The sequence below is a fragment of the Ictidomys tridecemlineatus genome, chromosome 3, assembly GCF_052094955.1.
Source record: "Ictidomys tridecemlineatus isolate mIctTri1 chromosome 3, mIctTri1.hap1, whole genome shotgun sequence".
NCBI classification, from domain to species: Eukaryota; Metazoa; Chordata; class Mammalia; order Rodentia; family Sciuridae; genus Ictidomys; species Ictidomys tridecemlineatus.
This window is the reverse complement of record NC_135479.1, coordinates 142190649-142214688: the sequence shown is the minus strand read 5'-3', so window position 1 is coordinate 142214688 and position 24040 is coordinate 142190649. Positions and strand designations below refer to the sequence as shown.

Genomic DNA, 24040 nt, shown 5'->3' with positions numbered 1-24040 from the left:
GACTAATTCTCCATTTACTTCTTTTCTTGTGAGTTTATTAAATACTCTTATTTTCACTGAGGATAAAGAAACAAGTTTTTTTTCTTGTTTTAATATTTTAAGTGTGATTTTTTTCTGAGAGAAAAAAGAATTAAAGCTTTATTCTGCTCCGTGGAACCCAAGGGAAATTATTATGTCAACATTTTTTCTTAAATATATGCTCATCCTATGTTCTTAGACTATTTTTTTCACCTTCATAAGTAATTGGCAATGCTCCCTGCCCTTTTAAATTATTTATTTGTAGTAGTTATGATATTATCCCCCACTCCCTCTGGGCTTGGCTTTATGTATTCATGTGTTAATTTGCAGTTTTCCAACTTGGGAAATTTTTCAAAGTGTATTTGAAAATGTCTCTATAGCCTCATTTATTTATCAAAAGTAAAGAATATTTTAATGTCAATTATTAATACCAGTTGATAAAATTATCTTGAGGAGAAATTTATCTAAAGGAAATTTAAATAGAAAGTAAGATATAAGGGATTTTTTATCTATTACTGTTCTTCCTGTGAGTGTAAAATGCAAGGTAATATTTTGAGTCATACAACATAAAGAACAGGAAAATTACAGCTCTAGTGAGTGTCCCATCCCTCAGATGAAAGACAATCACAGAATTCCTTCTTTAGGAAAACTGTCCCAGTTGTCCATCATAAAGGAGACTGGTTACTCAATTGGTTAAATTATGAAAAATTTTTTAGCTTCTTTTACTTACCAGAATTCTGTTAGGTCACATCTTAGAGATGGAATACAAGTGACTTCCTAATATTTTAATAGTGTTTCTTCAAATTCTAATTAAGTTTGTGTTATCTGCCTGTAAAACCATAATCTGATTGAGAAGCCCTACCCCAAGCCTTCTTAAATAGACACTGGTAATCTTCCTGGAGGGAATAGGGTGAGGAGACTGTCACGAAAGGAGATTTTCAGTATAATCCTGAGGACTTCAATATGAAATTCTGTGGTTCCATCAATTCCATGAATTCTTCAAAAGCAGAAAGGCAAATTTGGTTAAATTTAGAAATGTATCTTTAGGAAAGATTACTAATTCCTCCCTTATTCCTACTCCCTTTTCTAAGAGGAAGATTGATTACTCTTAAAATGTTGGTAGCTTTCTGCTATCAGGGCGAAAAGTCCTTTGATAATTGTGTGATGATGGTGTCTGGGAGCTTTTCTGTAGTTTACTTTACATGTCTGTGATGGTCTCTAAAGGGCCCTTTCAGGTTGGACACCCCATACAGCTTCTCGTGTATACTCTAGGTAAAGGAAAGAGAGAAGGAAGCTACAGCTGTTTTGAACATGTACCTTTTCACTAGGAAAAAAGTACCTCCCAAAAAGAAAGAAAGAAAACGAATACAACTCATTTTGTCATAACATATAACCAAAGTATGGATATTTATTTCTTTGAGGTGAGAGACAATATTCTTATTTCCATCAAAATTATCTCCACTATTAAAGACATTCAAATAAATGATAACATATAACAGACTAGCCCATTACTTGGGATTTATTTTATCGAAATCTCTTTCAGTCTTTTTCTCTCATGGTCTATGTCTTTCTATCTCTGTCTCTGCCTGTCTCTAACTCTTGTACACATATACCCACCCCACACACTTAGACAATTTTTGTTTTTAATTTAGAAAAGGCCAAATAGAGAAAAGGCATCACAAACGAATGGGGGGAAAAGCAATGAACTCAACGTAGTCCTAGATCCATTACCAGCTAGCTGTGGTGTCCTAAACTAAATTATTTATTCCCTTCTTCCTTGATGTCCTCCTCTACAAAGTGGAAAATCATAACCATTAAGTTTATTTTTTAGGTTGTTATGAGGTTAAATTGAGTTAAATCTGTCTTTGAACACCATATGAAGGACTATACGACTATCAGGGTGGACAAGTTTCAGTAGGAGGCAGTTATTATTACCACATTGTGTTAGCTTTTCCATCACTTGATAAAATACCTGAGATAAACAATTTTTAAGGGAAAACTTATTTTGGTTCAGATTTTCAGGGTTTCAGTCTATGGTTGCTGGAACTTATCATGTTGGGCCTGTGCTGAGGCAGAATATCATGGCAGGGAGTATGTGGTAGAGCAGAGTGGCTCACCTTTTGGTAGCTGGGAAGCACAGAGACAGAAAGGGGCTGGGATCCCAGCATACCCTTCAAGGGCATGCCCGCAATGACCTAACTTCCTTCAACTTTAGGACCTCACCTCCTAAAGTTTCTATCACTTCCCAATAGTACTATCAGCTGGAGATCAAGCCTTCTGCACATGAGCTTTCAGGGAATATTCAAGATCCAATTATAACACATAGCCGCTTAGGAACCCATTATGTCATAATAAAGAAATTTGTGGGTCCATCATTATAAAGCATGAGTTCAGTCCCTGACTGGCTATCATAGAGATGGACAAACACCCACATTTTAAAGGGAATTAATTTCAAGGTGAATCTTTTATTCTGATAAGAATTATACATGAGAAAAAAAGCCATTCATGGTACCACCTAACCTGGGTCAAATGGATTCTTGATGTAAATAAAATGGTACCAGTAAAAGTTAATTTGGAGCTAGAAAATTTTATTATTCAACAGGGTCTAACGTTTCAAGGGCTGAGAACTGTGGTCCCAGAGGTCCTATAGTTCACTCTTTTGATCTGGGTATCTACCACTCATTGACAGGGAATCCCTGCCGGGTTCTTTCAGCTTCTTCCTGAAGGGCAACTCTACCATGAGGCTTCTCTTTGGAATTTTGGAAAGTCTGACAAATCATATTAAGGAAAAACTTTCTATGTCCCTATAGCTTTCTTCCACTGGTTGTAGTTCTGAAGAAATAGATTAAGCTCATTTAAAGATTGAAATCAAGCTCCCAGGAGCCCTCTTTTTTCCCAATGAAATAGGCCCAATTCAGTTCTTTCCTCCTGGTATAAGGTTTCATAAACTTCATTGCTCTGGCTACTCCATTTTTCCCTTGTTGTTGTTGATCTGTTTGTCTAGGTCTCTTTTATAGCTTGCTGCTAGGAAATGCTCCTTGTGTTCACATGGTGGTGTGACCACTATGCTCACTTCCATCATCCTCGATACTGTTCCGCTTCTTTCAGTCTAAGCTGTCCTAAGCCTTCTTTAAGCTTACTGCTTCTTTAAGCATTTCTAGTGATTGCCTTGGCACAAGCAGCACACTCTGCTAAACTGAGAGCTAAAGATGCAGTAGAGTCAGAGGGCTTGGGCATAGATAGGCTAAGGGAGGACAAAGACAGAGATATGGAGCTAGAAAGGTAACGTATAGAAGGATAGTTTGGAAGAGAAAGTTTGGAACTCATACAATATTCTTTGAGATCATACCTCTGACATTTCAATAAAAGAATGGGAGATTTGAATCTTTTCCTATGGTCTTCAACTCCTAATATTTTAAGATATTCAAAGGAGAATGAGGATGTAGCTGAGTAGTAGAGTGCTTTCTTTGCAAGCATAAAACCCTGGGTTCAATTCCCAGAACAGGAAAAAAAAATCAAAGGGAAAGTTAATTTGAGCTGGAAAATTGTGTAAACCTCTTTAGCCATCAGTATGTTATAGGCTGTGGTAGTAACCTCTTTTATTCAAGTGTGTGTGTGTGTGTGTGTTTATTTTTAATGTAATCAGACCTATATTGGGCCCTACTGAGAAAATAAAAGTTGTTTGGAAAAATACAGATATTATTGCTTGTATGTTGTGATGATGTGGTAGCCAGCCTCCAAGATGGCCCCATGATTCTTGCTTTCTGGCATTTATATCCTTGAGGCTTGATCCAAGTAACCAAGAAAATATTGTAGAAATGATTGATTATGTGATGATCTGAATGCTTGTGCTCCTTCAAACTTAATAGATTGAAAGCTTAACCTTAATGAAGCTAAGAGGCTGGGCCTATGAGAGGTGATTAGATCATGAAGGTGGAACCCTCATGACTGGGATCCTTTATAAAGGATAAGGACCTGAGGGAGATTGTTTGCTTCTTCTGCCATGTGAAGATGCAGTAAAAAGGTGTCATTTATGGGGCTGGAGTTGTGGCTCAGAGGTAGAGTGCTCACCTAGCATGCATGAAGCACTGGGTTCGATCCTCGGCAACACATAAAAATAAAATAAAGATATTTAAAAAAGAAGAAGGTGTCATTTATGAGGAATAGGGCTCCCACATATCAAATATGCTGATGCCTTGAACTTTTAATGTCCAGAACTATGAGTGACAAACCTCTTGTTTATTCAATAATTATAGTAGCCTGGATGTACTAAGACATAGTGTTACTTCTGGGACTAGGTCATGAAAGATATTGTGGCTTCTGCCTTGTCTTCTTGGATTATTTGTTTTGGGGGAAGTCAGTAACCATGTCATGAAGACACTCAAGCAGCCCTAAATTCTTCAAGGGGAGAAACTGAGGCCTTCTGCCAATAGTCAGCATTGATTTACTAGCCATCTGAATGAGACATTCCAGTTAAGTTGTCAGATTGAGATAGACATTTGGGGATACAGAAACAGAGAGATACACTGAGTCTTAAAGAGAAGCACCCAACCTGTGTCCTTGGCTGATGTCCTTTCCTGCGTGATGTTAGAATAATGTACAAGCACAAGGAAAACTGTCTTGAAATGGCATAACTTCACATGACTCCACTTCTAGACCAGCTCCAAGCTACTGTACCTGTGTAAATATTAACACTCTAGAGTAAGGGATTGCTTCTTGTTCCAGAGATGGTCTGCATTCTTCCTTGAATGTTGATTCTTTGCTTTACTTCTAAAACTTTTTACTCTTGAGATAGTCCATATTCTCTCTTGAATATGTCTCTGCTTTCCCAAATAAATCTGCTTGTGTTTCTAATATGTCCTTAAATTCATCTAAGATATTTGTCAAGAACTTGTCCTGAGTTGAGGTTCTCTCTCCAGGAACAACTCAGACATCCTCCATTGACAAGATGACTGTAGCCCTGGTGGCTAACTTGATTGCAACTTCATAAGATCCTGAACTGGAACCATTCAGCTAAACTGGTTCTGAATTCCTAGACTAGACAAACTGTGAGATGACGTTTACTGCTGTTTAAGTTATTAAGCTACCATGTTTCAAGTTTCTAAGCTTTGAGGAATTTATTATGCAGCAATAAATAATATAGATGACTAGAAAGGAAAAACAAATAGTAAAGACCTTTCATATTGGGCTTGTGCCTGTCCTAGTTCTTAAAGTTAGAACAAGTATTGAGACCGCTCCTGCTTTGGGACATTACTGACTACCAAATGTGGCTGTCAAGAGGATGATGAGAGAGAAAGACAAAATCTCTTGTTTTCCATTTTGTTTTTAGAGTTTATTTTGGCTCATGGTTTCAGAGGTTCATTCCATGGTCAGACAATTTCATTGCTCTGTTGTAGATGTAGAACATCATTGCAGAAGGGCATGGAGGAGTGCCAGTTCACTCATGGTGGCCAGGAAGCAGAGGGGGTCAGGGAGGAAGGGACCACAGGGAGGATGAACCTTTCTGTGGCAGACCCCAGTGAGCCACTTCCTCCCTACACACCTGTCCTACCTATAGGTATCCCCAGTTAGTTCACTCAAACTAGGATGGACTGGTTAACATAATCTAATCATTTCACAAGAATGAATATTCCACAGAAGCTTTTGGGGACACCTGACATCCAAATCAGAATAAATGGGGAGGGTAACCTTCTCTTTCGCCTTCTGAATTTGAAGAAATTCTGTTCTTACAATGGTTCTAATAGGGAACTATTCACAGTTCAATGAAGTAAAAAATATCATGTATGCTATCAACCATTCTTTTTAAAAAGTATTTTTAGTTATAGATGGACACAATACCTTCATTTTATTTATTTATTTTTTGTGTGGTGCTGAGATAGGACCCAGTGCCTTGCATGTGCTAGGCAAGCCCTCTACCACTGAGCCCCCAAACCACAGTCCCAACCATTTTCAATACTAAATAACCCCCTTTCCTCTCCTTTGACTCTTTCCTTACATTTCCTCTGTGCAATATTGCTTTAATTCCAGCATGCTTGATCCAGTAAAAAGCATAGAGATCTGCTGCCAATATACTCACAAACCACTTGTAAAGTTGTTAAAAAATATCAGAAAGAGCCCTAGCCTGGAGACCTGAGTTAGGAGTTAGGCTAGGAGACAGGTATTCTGTCACTGAGTAGCCTATACGGCCTTGGGCAAGTTGCTTTCCTTTTCTAGACCTGTTTCTTTACCTCAAACTGAGAATTAGATGAGGTCTAAAGTTGTGGGGATCTCACAAGTCAAGATTCCAAGGTGCAGTCCAAAAACGAAACCCGGTAGTCAACATACCTTGGAGTAACTGTTATAGTTACAGGGTTTCTTTGGTTTTCCCTTTATTAGCCAATGGACATAGTCTCAGTGAAAGGTGTCAGGTTTATTGGAAAATCTTCCGGTTTTCAAAGACGTGTTCTCCGGCGGGTTTCCAGTCACTAACTCTGGGTGACCTTGGGGAAAATTTTCCTGGCTCACAGTAGGGAGTTCCTTGTTACCCAGAAGCAGCTTGAAGACCTGAGGAGTGACTTGGAGAGCTTTCCAGGATCCCCCTTCTACAACCCGGGTGGCTCAGACTCGGGAGCAGAGTCCCTAGTTATCCTGCTCTTAGGTGCACAAGAAACTTAAATCTGCTGTGCGGGCTGAGGGCCACTCAGCTTGGGAGCAGGTGGCCACAGGTGAGTTCTTAAAGGGGTCGCCTGAATTTGGGTGATATCTGAGAGGGTGATCGGTTGGAAACGCAGGCTGGGGAAGGAATGAAACTTCTCTCGCCGCCCTTAAACGTACTCACACTTTGAATTAACCCCTTAGATTTTAAAATTCTCTACTGAAACCCTCAATTATTCTTAACACGTTAACGAGTCTCCCTGGTTTACATACCCCTTCTTGATGAAACCTCTCAGGTCTTTCACTGAGAGATGAAAGGTAACTTTAAAACAATCAGTACACTGTGAAGGCAACTCAGAGATGCCCCACCTCCCCGCAACTCTTCTTCCAAGTCCCACCCTCCACCGCCCCCTAACGTGGGCGGTGCCATCAGCCCTGGGAGTCCGCTTTCTCCAGTTGGGTATGCTCCCCCGGGGCGCCAGGCGCTTGTGCTGCTCACACGTGTTCAGTAGGGTTACGGGGTATCTCGGATTGTGTATCTTGCATCTAGTGTAAGCGACGTCACTTCTGTTTTCACACACCTTAGCTCTCCCGGGCCTGGCGCGCTGCTAGCGCAGAACCGCAAGACACACCAGTGGGCTATAGCGAGGTAAAGACGGGCTGTCCCAAAACCACCCCCGACCACCTGTAGAGTTGTGTCAACTCCTTTGTCCTCGGAGCCACTTTGGTGGTTGCCTCTTTAATGGAGGCGCTTCCCTCGGGATGCTCTACGGGTCCCCCTTCCCGTTCCCCAGCCCCCTCCCGGTCCTCCTCCCCTTCCCAACCCAAAGGTAGCAGCGCTGAGAGCCCGGGGCTCGGCGCGAGCCGCCTCCTCACTTCCCATTGGCTGAGAGCGCCGGGAAAGCAGTCACGTGGGAGCGCGGCAGTCTTGCTCCGGGGCCGCCATCTTGGCGGAAAGTTTGGGGGGAGAGCGGCTGGGGGCGCGGAAGGAGGCGAGGTTCCGGGGGTGGGGCGGATAGGAGGCGAGAGGGCGAGCGGGTTAGTGGGCCGGCGGGCCGCGGGCAGCAAGGAAGCTGCTACAGCGGTCGAGAAGGAGGAAGAGGCAGCGGGGGTGCGGCCGCCCAGGGGAGCTCCTCCCCCGTCCCCTCACCCCCTCAGCTGAGTCCTCCAGCCCGGGGCGGGGCGGGGGTACGTGGAGCGGGGTAGGGCGGAGGAGCTGCTCCGAGTCGGGCCCCGGCGCACCCCAGCTCCCGGTGCACGCCGCTCACAGGAACTTTGTGGCGGCGCCGCAGGTGTGGGGGCCCGCGGAGGTGTGCATGTGCTGTGCGAGGGCGTCGCGGAGAGCGGCCGCTGCCCTGCCCGGCCCCCTCTGGAGTAGCCCGGAGGAGGCGAGCAAGGAGAAAGGCAAGCGAGAGGAGGGGGCCCAAGCAGGGCGGGGTGGCCAGTCCATCGGATCCCTCTCAGCGCACTCTTCGGCCTCAGCTGGCTTAGGGGCGAAGGGTTGGAGTGCCTTTTAAGCCACTCGCCCGCAGTAGCAGGTGGGGAGTGTGGATACTTATGTGGGGTGAGAGGTGACCCCCCCTTTTGGCTTTTAGTGCCTTTTGAAGGGGTGAAGCTTTCGAGGAGAATTTGAAAGCGGACTTTTGTCTGCTCTTAATTTGCAGGGGAACCCACCCCTAGAAAGAAGCTTTCTTACATTGGCTGACACTGCTGGGTTTGAGGCTCCTCCTTTCACTTGGGAAAACTTTTGGAAGGTGGGCTTTTGAAATATGGCCGGGGATTTTTCCTTTCGAGACTAATGGGGAAATGTTAGTTTAACTACAATGACATTCTTTTCTTTAGTTCTTTTTCCTTTCTGTTTTGTGTTTTTAAAGGTGTGTGCCCTCTTCCTGATTCTGGAGAAAAATGCCGGTCCGGAAACAAGGTGAGAATTTATTTTGGAACACTTGTGGATGTCACTTGCTTTACTGTGCATCTGTTTTGTGTTTGCAGTTTTAAAAATGTTTGTGTAACTTGCCTCACATCATTTCAAAAGGTGGAGACACCTAAATGTTTGTTAAACTTAACTTTCTTGACATCTCTCTAGTGGTTAGAGAAACAATTTTACCCCCTTTTCGGAAATGCCTTTGTAAATTCAGAATTTGAGTTTTAGTCTTTCACTTTTGTGAGCAACAGTGAGATACTAAGAACTGATATTTTGAAACTCTTAAAATTTGGATTATAATGACAAATTGTAGATCATCTGCATTTGCCTATCAGGTAATCTGAAACTCGGTTGTTAACACTTTGATCAGATGGTCTTTTACTGTTGTAAATTATTAGTATGTTTTTATTACAGACTGCTCACTTTCCTGTTTTTTCTACTGTGATAATGTTTACATTTTTTCTTGATCATACTAGGGAATATGTATACATAAACATAGTAATAGCAATTGACCTGGAGGATTTGGGGAATTGTTTAGATGTCTTGCAGGATCATTTAGCAAGTAATATTTTCTTGTAAATATATATAATTTTAATAAAACTCCATTTTTCTTTTCAGATACCCAGAGAGCATTGCACCTTTTGGAAGAGTATCGTTCAAAACTGAGCCAAACTGAAGATAGACAGCTCAGAAGTTCCATAGAACGGGTTATTAACATATTTCAGAGCAACCTCTTTCAGGCTTTAATAGGTGGGAATTAAAATTTTATTTGTGGCCATTATGTGTCAGCTAGGCTTAATTCTTCTCTGAATTCAGTTGTTCTAAACTTTAGGGAAAGATGTACTTGGTTCTACATGAGACATTCAGAAACTTGAACATCTTCAATGACTTGTGTTTTTCTCAGTTTGGACAGTATTCTTTCTAAAAATATCCAATAACCAAAAAACATTTCCTATGATTTTCTTTTTTTTTTAGCAGTTTTTGATATCAGTGTTATGTCTAGAATTAACTATTAAAAGTTTGGGAAATTGCGTAAATATTTCAGGACCCAAAAGGTAATGACTGAATTACTCTTAGCTTATTTCTGTATTTGACTTGTATTTCTCTCAAGTCCTTGAAGATGTTTGATACATTCAACCATGTTTAAGAATATTCATTCTCTTAACACAGACCTCTATTACTGGCATTTGTGGAGTCAGGATTTTAAACCTGGAAAATGATCTTAGAGATGGTCCTGTCTAATTATCTTATTTTACAGACAGGAAAATTGAAACTCAAATTCTTAAACTGGAACTTAAATTTGAGGTTGTGCATTGGTTTAAAGAATTGGACAAATAGTAGCCCTGAGTTTAATTCCTGACACTGCCAGTAATTGAATGATATGATACAAATTATTTAACATTTTTAGGCCACAAAATTAACTGAAAATGTGGGTTTTTAAACCCTTTTCTTTTAAAACTAGATAGATCCTTTTTTCCAAAGTCTTAGATTTTGTATACAATCTCCAATGTATAAAACAAGGTGGTCTGTCTCTGACTGTTTTCTTGTACCTTGCAAAATTAGCAAACTACTGAACTAGAAAATCTGTTTCTTCTAGTTTTGAGGATTACTTTTTTTTTTAACACTATATAACATTTTAAAATAAGAAATATATTTCATTGCATTACATGTGTTTCCTTATGTATGTCAACTGATGATTGATTTAATTTGAAGATTACTTTGAAGTTGGTGTACATTGTCAAATGATAAATTGATACTCAATTTGTTTTAGAATTAAGATTTTTGAGACGACCTCTTGATACACCTGAAAAAAATTTAAATTTAACGTTATTATAGACTTTTAAAAACATACATTGAGAATAGCACAATATAATGAACTGCCATATACCTGTCATCCTTCTTAAAAATTATCAATATTTTTCCTTTTTTGTTTAGATTAGTGGACTTTTTCTTTTCTTTTTTTTTCTTTTTATTTTAGCTGAAGCTTAAAGTCCAAGTGGATAATCAAATCAAATAGGTTGTTCTGGGGGGAAAAACAGCAAAAAAAGGAAGAAGATGATCATTTTTTTTAATTGTTTGGTTTTCTAGATCAACATTAAACCTAGGGTCACTTTTTTAAAAAAAGCAGTAGGACTGTATATCCCTTTTTACATATATGCTAGACATAGGTAGACTACAATCTTATTGTGTGGGAAGGTCATGATTTGAGAAAATAAAGTGGTAATAGAGTAAACAGAATTTACCCTTAATTTTTCCCTAGATTAGGACTGGACTTGCTACGTTTGGATGTATTTTTGACATATTCTTTTGATTGTTTATTCTTATGCATAATTGAACTTTGAGAGTTTTTTACTCATGTTTGTATTTGTCAATCTATACGCCCTGTATAATTTCATTGGTTGTGAATTTACTTTGATATTTGAGTTTACTTATATTTTAATGTTTTATAGGATGTGGTATCAAATTTTGGTGTAAGAAAAGTAATAGGTCTTTAGGAATTTTGAAATAGATAAATTTAGTAAGGTTTTTGTGTTTCCATACTGTAATTAATTGTTGAAATTACTGAATTTTGTGTTTGCTTCTCAGTCTGAAAATTTTTAGACTAGTAAGAATTTTTTTCTGCCTTTTTACTTTACAGCTTTGCCATTGTTTATGAAATAGTATCATAATATATGTTAAACCTGTAACTTGCCCTAAGATAAAGAGCAATCCATTGTGTCCATAGTATGTACTGAATAATCCTGGATTAATTGTTTTTTCTTCAGTAGGTGATACTCTGTCTTCTGAGCTAGTACCTGTAGACTACTGGATTAAAAGGAGACATGTGTCTTGGCCACCTGAGTTACTTGAAAGTCATTTGGTGTTAAGGTGTTTTAACTTCTGTGGTTTGGAAATAATTTGCTTAGACAAATTAGTGAATTATCTAGTTATCTGGGATGTTGACTATCTTTGAACTTATACCAGCATTGATTGTTGATTGAACTGGTAGTTTGTATATTTACTGTTTCTATGCATTTAAAAAAAATTATGTGATGTTTTAGTTATTTGGATGTTATGGAAATATCTCTGTAGTGGGTATATTCCATGTACTAGGTGTCTGGTACCTTGGAGTTACTTAGAAACAAAACATGTATGTACTGCACTACATATGTTCTAAGATAATAGTTTTAAAATATTTTAGTATTTTTCGATTTGGGATGTATTCTTAATGAAATGTCATTTTTAATAATAGGCTGTGGGGGTTTTTTTTGCATTTTTAGTGGCATATGAAATGATAGTGTAATTTATAATATATTTTTCAGTTTAATGAAATATGGAAATCATTGGTAGTATCCTTGAATGATGACTTAAAGATTTAAAATTTGCTGAAAGTAGTGAAGTTTTTATTAACTTTAGAATTTCAGCTGATAAGTTGTTTCTTTAGAGCTGAATATTTAGATACATACACAAATATTACCATGAGTTGCACTTTTGTTTAATATTTATTCCTGAAACCTATCTGGTGATTATTTTTGTATAAATGAAATATAAAGTCTGCCTAATTTTACTCCCTGAGTTAGGTGAGAACAATTTGAGAACTTTATGTATTTGATTTTGTGTTTCCATTTTCTGTACTTAAATTTGAAAAGTTTTTGAGGAAGATACATCAAGATATGGTTTGAGTTCATTCAGAAACACTCAGATGCTCAGGTCTATAGGTTTCAGGTCACTTCTGATTCTAAGGTATATGGGATTTGAGATGATCCTGGTGGTCCTTAGAGATTTCAGACCTCTGCAGTTATTTCTGGTGGGAACAGAGAACTTTCCTTGTGCACAGGATCATGGGCTCAAGATCAGGCTGGCTTTAGAGATGAATAAGTTGAGTGTGATTTATGTATTTGGTCTGCAATGAATATCAAGCTTTTAAAAATTATTTTTAAAAATAAATTTTATTGTGTGTATTTGAGGCTTACAAAATGATGTGATAGAATACATAAGATGGTTACTTACAGTGAAACAGATTAACCTGTCATCTCACAGTTACTTTTATTTTGTAACAAAACAGCTAGAATCTAAGAAAAATTCATAATACTGTCTGATTTTATTAGCTTTAGTTCTCATTTTGAGCATTAAATTTTGAAATTTGTTCATCTTATATCTGCTATTCTTGTATTCTTTTGCTTAAATCTCATTTTCTCTCCCTCCCTTCCCCACTATTTCATTCTCAATGTGTGTATTTGAACCCTTTTCCCCTCTAAATATTGTACATATAAGAGTGAAATCATGCAACATTTTCCTTCTGTGTCTGACTTAATTAGCATAATGTCCTGTAGGTCCATCCCTGTCATGGCAAGTAGGACCCCCTTTTTAAAGTCTAATTATTTAATTTTGTGTGTGTATTTAAACATAGACACCATGTTTTCTTAACCTGTTAATCTGTTGATGGACATTTAGTTTGTTTCCATATCTTGGCTATTGTGAAAAATGCTGCAATGAACATGGAAGTACAGGTGTCTTTACAAGGTGGTGATTTCATCTCCTTTGGGTATACCTATACCCAGATGTGAGATTGCTTGATTGTATGGTAGTTTTATTTTGAATTTCTTTAGGACTTGCTATGCTATTTTTCTTAATGACTGTATCAATCTAAATTCCCACCTACATTGTACTAGGGTCCCTTTTTTTCCCCACCAACATTTGTTATCTCTTGACTCTTTTGAGAATGACCATCTTTATAGTATGGGGAGATCTCTCTAAGTGGTTTTAATTTGCATTTCCCTGATGATTAGTGATGTTGAGCACCTTTTCATATACTTTTTAGCCATTTTTATGTCTTTGGAGAAATATTATTCAGGTCCTTTGCCTATTTTTTAATTGAGTTATTTGTTTTTCTGCTGTTGAGTTGTAAGAGTTATTTATAAATTCTGGATGTTAACCACTTGGAATATATGTGAGTTGTAAATATTTTTTCCCAGTCTCCAGGTTGCCTTTCTAATTTTGTTGATTGTTTCCTTTAATAGCAATCTTATTTTATTTGTGCAGGTATTTTAGCATTAAGGTGGATAATGTAATAACATTGTGAATTTTTTTAGTTCCCGATTCATTTGTTGCTGCTCTATTAACTCTTAATAGTTTCACTAGACCTTATAAATATGGTAAAGATCATTACCATGCCCTTATTTGTAGATACCAGGTGTCAGAAGTACTACTCCTTTACCATGTAAACTGTTTTGAAAGGTATTATTCAGAAAGTTGAAGTATATTCATATTGTTGTGAAACAGATCTTTGGAACATTTTCATCTTGCAAAACTGAAAATGTATAAAACAGCATTTCCTTTTCCCTTCACCCCTGTCCCCTGCCTCTGATAACCACCCTTTTACTTTGTTTCTATGAATTTAAGTATGTTAGACACCTCATATAAGTGAAAATATGCAGTATTTGTCTTTTTTGTGATTTGTTAAGTGACATAATTACTTAGTATGTAGTCCTAAAGGTTCCTCCTTGTGGTAGTAGACGACAATATTTCCTTCCTTTTAAAAGGCTGAGTAATATTCTATTGTACGTATGTCACATTTTATTTATTCATTCATGTAAGGATATTTACAATGCTTCTTTTGGCTATTATGAATAGTAATGTTATAAATATTAGTGTGTAAAAAATATTTGAAGCTCTACTTTCTCTTCTTTTTAATATATAATCAGAAGTGGGATTGTGGGATCATATGGAACTTATATTGTTAATTTTTTAAGGAACCACCATTTTGTTTTCCATAGGAGTTGCACCACTTTTCAATCAATCAACAGTACATGGTGTTCCGCTTTCTCCATATCCTTGACAATACTTGTTTCCTTAAAGAAAATTTTTTTATTATAGTCATCTTAATCATTGTGAGAATGTGATTTCTTTTAAGTAAAAATAATGGCTAACATTTATTGTGCACTTTTAGGTGCTAATACAAATATTTCATTTTGTCATCAGAATCTGTGAGGTGTACATTCACCAATGAGGTGAGGATACCATTTTATTGACTGAGGCATTGAGAAATGACCAATTTTGCTCCTGGACACTTAAATTGAACTGAATTAATCTTAAGCCGCTTCTTACCTTCAGTGATTAGAATCTTTATCATTATTTTCAAAGCTGAATGTTTTAAATATAATAAAGCACACTAGTGCATATTTAAGGCAAATGTTGATTTGTAGGGTCAGTGGTCTCTTTTTTCCAATAATTTGAAAGAGAAGGTTTATAATGAATTGTTTTTGTAATGATGGAATTTTGAAAAGTGTATGTACTTAGTAATCAAGGTTTGGGAACTTCTAGCTATAGTGGTAGAATGTCATTTCTCTCTCTCTCTCTCTCTCTCTCTCTCTCTCTCTCTCTCTCTCTGTGTGTGTGTGTGTGTGTGTTTAATTATTGTAACTTATACATTTCAGTCTGTTGCTAACTTGTGTGTGTGAAACTTTGCAGGCTAGGTTTGAGCAAGAATAACTGGACATAGAGTAGAGTGTTGGCTAAACCTTTATGTAATTGAAGGAGAATTTATTAACTTTTTACTTGGTGTTTTTGATTTAATTAGATTGAGTTATTTGCTAGTAGTTATGCTTATTACAGCTTTAATGCAGTGTTTTGATTGTGTCACATCTGGTTAAATTCTCTTTTGAACCTTGGAATCACAAATTGTAAAAGCATTCTACTTGGGGGTCAAATGTTTCCTCAGTACAAGATTTGGACTAGGGCCAGGTATTATATTTAGTTTTCATGTCTCTTAACTCCCCTTTTATCTGGGAATACAGTTCCCTTCTATTCTTAAAAATTAAATGTTTTTCATTTTGTGTTTATCTGAGTTTTACTTGGGGTTATAATCAGATTTTGAATTACTGGCTTGTATCTAAGAGGTACCCAGTGTCCTCTGCCCTTCCTTAGTAATATTAATTAGTTTATTAATTTTGTGGTATTGTGGCTTGAACCTATAGCCTCATGCTAGATAGGTGAATGCTCTATAACCGAGCTCCATCCCCAGCAATTTTTTAAATTTTGAGACAAGATTTCCCTTAGTTGCCCTGGCTAGCCTCCAACTGGTCAATATTCCTGCCTCAGCCTCCCAAGACCAGCAGTAATTTTAATTTCCCAATTACGTATTCTTATTTCTCTGTAGTCTCCTCCCTTTGCATCTCATAAGCATTATGGGTGGGAAACACTTTTGCTCTTCAGCAAAACTATTACCTAGACTTAGCATCCATTGATGATTCTTATTTGAACAGTTTTTATTATGATTATTGAAAAGTGACAGTTTTCTGACAGCAAGCAGCACTTCTTTTCATTTTCCAATTAACAGTTGGCATTTTACTGTAATCAGAAGCACTCCTTCTTGGTCTGTCACAAACTTGCAGACTTCTGTTTCTTTCAGTGGTTTGCCATTTGTTGCCATCCTTAATGATTTTGGTGCTCAGATTGTCTCAAATTTAGCCAGTGTGGGGTCCCTCTCAAGCTTGCCCTTGTGTTTTTATGACATGCCTCATCATTTTTTTTTTGAGCACATCATTTATTTTGGCATAACTAGATATCCCTAGTTTGTCTTATACTCATCCATCCTTCTCCAGCCTAGGAATCAGCTATTTCTCCAAGATGCTTTGGTTCTTGTTAGTATGCACTTAGTTTTAAGGAGTAGTCATGCAAGTAATGTTAGTTGAATATTGTCTATAAAGTGCTCATATAATTTATTTTTGCTTGCTAGTTTGTCTTATTTCCTGTTTCTAGTGTATGAAATACAAACTGCGTGTAACATATACTTCAGTTTTATAGGATATTCTTTACTCTTTGAGGATCAAAATGGATTTTTAAATGTTTATTGGTTTAGGAAAAAAGCGAGTATCTATGTTTGAGTAGATCTGTTGTATATTTTGGTGTATAAAGTCATCGTATTTGCTTTTAGTCAATGAATTGATAGTTTTTCACATCTGAAATGGCCAGATTATGTTTTCATGTTCTTCAGCTCTCTAGTTTTTATAAAGATAATGCATATATCGCGTAAAACATTAAGATATGGTAACTATACTTTATATAAAATCTAAGGAAAAACATTCTTGTACCAAAGATAACATTCTTAATCCATGGAATGAATATTCTTCTAGAATATTATTCTATGTATGTATATATATATATATATATATGCATGCTTTCATCTTGAAAAACAAGCTTCTTTCATAAGTAAAACATAATAAAATTGTTTCCTATTAAGAATTGATATTTAAAATTAATATGTAAGGTGAAAAAATATATCTGATTAAAATTATTCTGGAAAATCTTCCAGGAATTTAACACTATTGCTCATTGACTACAACACACTTTTTTTCTCCTCTAGTGGAAAGAAATCAGTTTGTTATATATATATATATATATATATATATATATATATTTATTAGTTATAGGCAGACACAATATCTTTATTTTATTTTTATGTGGTACTGAGGATCAAACCCAGTGCCTCACGCATGGTAGGTGAGTGCTCTACCACTGAGCCACAACCCCAGCCCAGGAATCAGGTTCTTTAGTTGAGCACCTGATGAAGTAGTTGACTGTGTTTAAGTGATCTCTTGTACTGAAAACACATTTTGAAGAACAATACCCTACATAGTGAGGTACAGCAAGAAGCTCATATCATTAGAGGCACATGAAAACTAAGACTACCTGAGCCAACAATCTTGTCTCCTCTGAGTTTTTATTTGGGACATTTACTTATCTAGTAGACAGAATTAGTAGAATTGCCTTTTATAGCATGGCATGGGGAGGTAGAGTAGTTGAATTTCCTTAAATGTATATAGTGAGACTTTTTTGTACTATACATAATCATTTTTTTTCCAAGCTACATCTTTTTTTTTTTTTTTCTTTTGTGGTGCTGGGGTTGAATCCAGGGCCTTGTGCAAGCAAAGCAAGCACTCCACCAATAGTTGTATCCCCGATCCCCATAATCTTCTATCTCAGTAGATTTGTACCAGCTTAATAGATTTTTTTTTCTGTAGCTTTATTAATGATTTATTTCCCTAGGAGTATTAGGTTTGTAATTTTTTTGAATTATAAAAATTGCATTTATAAATATGTGTATTGTTTTTCACATTATTTCACCTTTAGGACAGATTCCTAGAAGTAAGTTACTTGGCCAAAGGTGGTATGCATTTTAAAGCCTTTGATCTAATTTGCTAAATAATTTACTCTTAGGAATATCATATCAATTTAGTTTTTTAGGTGGAAGAATGACTGACTCACCATGCTGTAAATAGTAGAGTATTACCTGTATCATTTTAATGTTTTCTGCTCTGATATGTGGAATATATCTTTGTTCATTTTGGTGTTTTATTGTGCATTTCTTTGATTAAATATCCAAAGATATAAAAAAGTCCTTTAGTTATTTTCTTCTGTGAGTTATCTGTTTGTCATGGCACTACCTGCCTCTCTTTTTTTCTTTTTCCTTAGAGGTTAAAGTCTATATTAGGCATATCAACTCTGTCTGCCATGTAAGTTGTAAATAACTTCCCTTGTCATTTGTTTTCAACTTGGATTTTTTTTAAAAAGCAGATGTTTGTTTATGGTTACATTTATCAATATTTGTCTTCGTGTCATCTACCCTTGGTATCATGCTTGGAAAAGCTATCCCCAATTTTATAATCTATCCCCAGGATTATAAAAACATTCACCTATATTCAGTTTTTTCTAGATTTTTTTAACATTTTAATTGTTTAGGCATTTTGAAGTTATTTCATGTAAAGTATGAGCTTGTTTAATATTTTCAATATAAATTTATTATTTGTTAACTCTCATACTTTTTTAAAAAATTAAGTAACATTTTTTCACTAGTTTTAGATTTACAGAAAATTTGAGGAGAAGTATAGTTCCCAAATCCTCATCTCACTTCCTTCCCTAATATCAGTATTATACATTAGTATGGTATATTGATAAAATTGACAAGTCATTAGTTCATTGTTATTATACAAAGTTCATAGTTTACTTTAGAATTCACTCTTTGCATTATACCGAAACAGATCTGGCATATATATGTGTTATTTTGTCACTTGTATCATCTTTGCCAGGGTCATATAGAATAGTTGGCCCTAAAAATCCTCTGTGTTCCACTTGTTCATTCCTCCCTTTGTCCTCCCACAATTCATGGAAACCATGATCTTTTTGCTGTTTCCATAGTTTTACCTTTTCTAAAATGTCATATAGTTGGAATAATAAGTATGTAGTCTTCAGATTGGCTTTTTTAACTTGGCATTGTGCATTAAGTTTCCTTCATGCCTTTTTATGACTTGATATTGCATGTCTTTTTATTGCTGAGTAAGAACCTCCATTATACTCCAATGGAAGTTCTATGGTTTATCTCCTCACCTATTAAAGAACATCTTGATTGCGTCCATGTTTTATCAGTATGAATAAAACTGCTATAAACATTTGTGTGTAGCTTTTTTGTGGAGGGGGGAGAGTCTAGGGATTGAACTCAGGAGTACTCAACCACTAAGCCACATCCCCAGCCCTATTTTGTATTTTATTTAGAGACAGGGTCTCACTGAGTTGCTTAGGGCCTCGCCATTGCTGAGGCTGGCTTTGAACTCATGATCCTTCTGCATCAGCCTCCAGAGCCTCTAGGATTACAGGCATGCACCACTGCTGGAGGTTTTTATTTATTTATTTTTAATGGACACAAGTTTCAACTCATTTGGGTAAATACCAGTGGGCTAATTACTAGCCAATATGGTATTACCATATTTAGTTTTTAAGAAAAACTGCTCAAACACTCTTTCGTAATGGTTCTACCTCATATCAGTGATGTGTTGTTCCACATCCTTGCCAGCATTTGGTGTTGTCAGTACTTAAGGTGTTAGTTATTGTTATTTTTATAGGTGTCTCCTGCTCTCTATTCATTTTAATTTGCAGTTCCCTAATGACATTTGAGTTAAACATCTTTTCTATATGCTCATTTACCACCTCTGCATCTTTTTTAGTGAGTTGTCTGTTGATATCTTCTGCCTTTTTTTAAAAAATGGGATTTTTTTCCTTGATGAGTCTTATGAGTTTTTCTAATATACCAGACCTTTTTCACATAAGTATTTTGCAAATATTTTCTCCTGTTCATGTCTTGTTTTGGTCATTCTGTCATTTTTTAATTCCATCAAATAAAATTTTTTCTTATAGATTAGAATGTCATCTGTGTTGTGTTATATTATTAGATATTATTGGGTCTGTGTTTATGATTTTGTTCTGATTGTGAGTTAGTATTGCCTTATTTCTTTAGTTTGAAAAATGTTTTATATTTGTCAATTTTTCTGTTTAGGATAATGGGAATTTCTGCCTATTTGAAAATTTTCTTCCTTCCATGTCTTACTCCTCTTTTGAGGATATTCCTGTAATTCTGTAATTCCTCTGACTTCCAGGGTTTGTACACTGGTACAAATTACTTTCTTATTGAATTAGTAAGAAAGTAATTAAGGCAATGAAAACTTTTTACTTATATTTAGAGACTTTGAAATTAGTTATCTTGGAGATTTCCAAAGGCATTTTTTAATTTAATAAAGGAATTATTTTACTGTGTTCCATTGGATTTTGTGCCTTTAAGTTTAATAATTGAGAATTTTTTCATGTATGTGTTAGAACATTTTGTGGCTTTGAAATTTAGATCTTTGATCGGGAACTGTACTTGTAGAGATTCAGTTTACTCCAAAACCAGGAAAGCACTCTCATACTGTGAAAACGAGGACTGGACTGTGGTAAAGACAGATCCAACAGGTTCCAGCAAAATTAATGTTTTTAGTTGTGAGTCATCTAAAATGTAAATTTCTCCTAATGTATATTAGCATTTTCTTGCATTCTTTAACATATCATTATTTTCAAAGGAAATGATTTTTTCCAGGGTAATAAATAAAAATGTAATTGTTTTATTTATGTCTTGTGTATATCTAGGTGAATTATTTGGAATCACTCAGTCTATTAAATGGCAATTCTTCTGAGTCTTCCTGTCCTGTCATCATTTTTACAGTTTCATAGTATAAGATTTAAGTTTGGAAGTTGAACTCAAATGTTTGCCTAGGTTTATTGAAGGACTCTGTTATCTTACATAGGATAGTAAACTTGGAAGTTCTTGATAAAATAGTAATAATATATGTGACTTTTAATTAATAGTTTGCTGTAATTATATTTTGTTTTTCATAATGTGTATGTATATAAAATTATGAGAAGCCCTTATTTTTGACACTGGATATTGAAACATGCAGATTGATTTCTTCCTTTCTTCCTTCCTTTCTTACCAGGGATGGAACCCAGGGGCACTTAACCACTGAGCCACATCCCCATTCCCTTTTTATATTTTATTAAGAGTCTCGCTGAATTGCTTAGGGCCTTCCTAAGTTGCTGAGGCTGCCTTTAAACTAGAAATCCTCCTGCCTCAGCCTCCTGAGTTGCTGGGATTATAGGTGTGTGCCACCATGCCTGGTCACACAGGTTTATTTCTATAAACCAAGATGGAGAAATTTTTGTGCACACATTTAATAAAAATTTAAAATAAATATGTTTAAACTTCTGTAGGATCTTGTAACCATATTTTTCAGGTTTTGGGGATCTTTTTGGCAGTGCTGGAGATTGAACCCAGGTCCTTGAGCATGCAAGGCAAGCACTTTACCACTCTTTTTTTTTCCCCAGTCTTTTTTATTATTATTATTAGTTGTTCAAAACATTACAAAACTCTTGACATATCATATTTCATACATTTGACTCAAACGGATTATGAACTCCCATTTTTACCCCATATACATATTGTAGATTCACATGGGTTACACATCCACTTTTTTACCTACTGCCATACTAGTGTATGTTGTATTCTGCTGCCTTTCCTATCCTCTACTATCCCCCCTCCCCTCCCCTCCCTTCCCTTCCCATCTTCTCTTTACCACTCTTTTTAGATGTTTTTCATTGAAAAACTGAGGAGTTAATATATTTTTTTTCCTTCATCTTTCTCTATTTCCTGAAGACATTATTGTTGTATCACATCTCACCTTTTAATTTTTTTAATCCTCTTTTTGAACTTATTCACCACATTGGTATCTTTTGGTTGAATAATTTCAGTGTTTTAGAATGAACTCATTAATTATTTTCACAAAGTTATTTTGAAAATAACTTGAATTTTGTGTCACTTCAGCGTATTAGATTTTCAGGAAATATCCAAGATTCTACTATACTAGGACTTACCATTTGTGTTTGTTTTCTATTGACTTCTCTTTAAGTGTTAACTTCTGTTTTATTTAAGCTAGGTATTTTATTTTAGAACTCTCCCCACTAAAGTTTAGTAAAGAAGTGGTAAAAAGTATTATTTGAATCCTAGAATGTCATTTTATGGAAATACTTAACTTGTTGCTATGATAAGTTCTAACCAGTCTTTTGGCTAAATCTTATAGTTAGGATCTGTGGTGTAATCTCTTTTGACATGTAAAATGCAATTATCCAAAGACTGCTGATAACATGGGGGGCTGGTGGCACAGGTATTTTGTTTTCAAAAGAACAACTAGATGTGAATGCATTTTGTCCCTGAAGACAGTGCACTTTTAGATTAGATGCTCCTTTCAAAAAAATCTCAGCTGACATAACTGAAGAAATTGTAATGGGGAGTTTCTGAAGAAAGGTTATTATGTTTTTATCACTATAGTAGTGGGACACCCTAAAGATAAAGAAATGTGATGAATAAATAAAATAAAATGCATAACGAAGTTGAGGCTGTCAGGATGGTGGAATATAGGTCAAGATTTAAAGGTATTATTTTTCTTTTAGGGAAAATGATAATTACAACAAATTATCATATCACAGACTTCGCCACATTGCACATATATTACAAAAATATTTCAGTACTTTTGCATTTGATTTTAGTTAGACAAGAATGATAATCTTATAGTTGGGAATATGTGGCAGTACCAGTTACTCTGATGTCAATAAGTATAGTTTAGTTCTAAATAGCTCAATAAGTATTAAACCCACTTATTGAATCCCATGCACTTTGTTTATTTAAGAGTTCCTTTAGACTCTTACTCAGCTTATTTTGTGGTAAAATACACATATTGTGAAGTTTATCATATTAATCATTTTTAATTTTATATCTCAGCAGCATTAAACACATTCTGCAAACCATCTCCACTATCTATCTTCAGAACTTCTTCATCAACTCAAACTGAAACTGTATCCATTGAGCAATAATTCCTACTACTCTGTTCTCTCACGCTACCTTCAGCCTCTAGTGTCCAGTGTTCTACTTTCTGTCTATATTATGAATTTATCTATTTCAGGTACTTCATTTCACATAAGTGGACTTATATAATTTTTATTCTATGTGGCTTATTTTACTTCTCAAAGATTGACTCATTCATGTTGTTGGATATATCAGAATTTTACTCCTTTTTAAGACTACACAGTGTTCCATTGTACATACCAGATTTTGTTAATTATCTTTTGAGGGATGTTTGGATTATTTTCACCTTTTAAAAGGCTACTACTGTGAATAAGTCTGCTGTTATCATTGGTGTACAAATCTGTTTTAGCCCCTGCTTTCAATTTTTTGTTTTGGGTATATATATCTAGAAGTAGAATTGCTGGGTCACATCCTAATTCTTGGTTGTAGTATTTTGAGGAACCACCCTATTATTTTTTGACAGTAGCTGCATCATTTTACATTCTTAACCAGCAAGGCACAAAGGTTCCAATTTCTCTACATCCTTTTTAACACTTGTTACTTTTCGTTTTATTGTTTATTTTTTTGTTTTATAATAGCCATCCTAAAGAGTGTTTACTTAGTTTATTTACTTTTTTTTTTTTTTAACTCTGATACAGTTAAACTAAGATGGACACACGAGCATGCATGTACTTTGGTACTGGTGATTGAACCCAGGGCCTTGTTTAAGCAAATGCTTTATTGCTGAGGTACATCTGCAGCCTTTTGAAAAATATACATTTTGAGACAGGATTTTGCTAAATTGCTCAGTCTGACTTTGAATTTGTAATTTCTTGCCTTATCCTTAGTAGCTGGGATTATACCCATGTGCCACTGAACCCATCCAAGATGGATATTTGATTCTTCTGATGTAGGAATTTAGAGCAAATTAGAAAGGACTGTTCAGTATATGAATGTAGGACGGAGAATGGAGGCATTTCAGTTGACAAGAAGCAAGATGTTGGTGAACTTTTGAAAAATTCACATATGAAATTCCTTGATTATACTAGTTCAGTATAATGCTACCATGTTAGAATTGTATTAGTGTAGATCTCTGTTGTCCCGTGCAGTAGTATCTAATTATGTATGACTATTTAATTAAATCTATATACAATTATAAATTCAGTTCCTTATACTGGTCACCTTTCAGTGGCCACATAAAGCTTGGTTAGTGCAGCTAGAGAACTTTTTTTTTTTTGGTACTGGGGATTTAGCCCAGGGGTGCTTAATCACTGAGCCACATC

General features: G+C 35.9%; 1 protein-coding gene across 17 annotated transcripts in view; it reads left to right on the top strand.

Moving 5' to 3' along the window:
• Positions 1–7277: 7277 nt before the first annotated feature.
• Dlg1 (discs large MAGUK scaffold protein 1) overlaps positions 7278–24040 on the top strand; it is a 256035-nt gene continuing 239272 nt past the window's right edge. For 10 of the 17 annotated variants that reach the window (XM_040270432.2, XM_005340963.5, XM_021720639.3 and 7 more), the window contains exons 1-3: positions 7648–8055; positions 8526–8575; positions 9194–9325. In XM_040270432.2, the coding sequence (XP_040126366.2) occupies positions 8557–8575; positions 9194–9325 (151 nt within the window). In that variant the 5' untranslated portion in view covers positions 7648–8055; positions 8526–8556. Of the gene's footprint in view, positions 7301–7646; positions 8056–8167; positions 8190–8525; positions 8576–9193; positions 9326–24040 lie in introns of those variants that run through there. The other 7 variants (XM_005340964.5, XM_040270434.2, XM_040270429.2 and 4 more) reach the window with 4 other exon arrangements.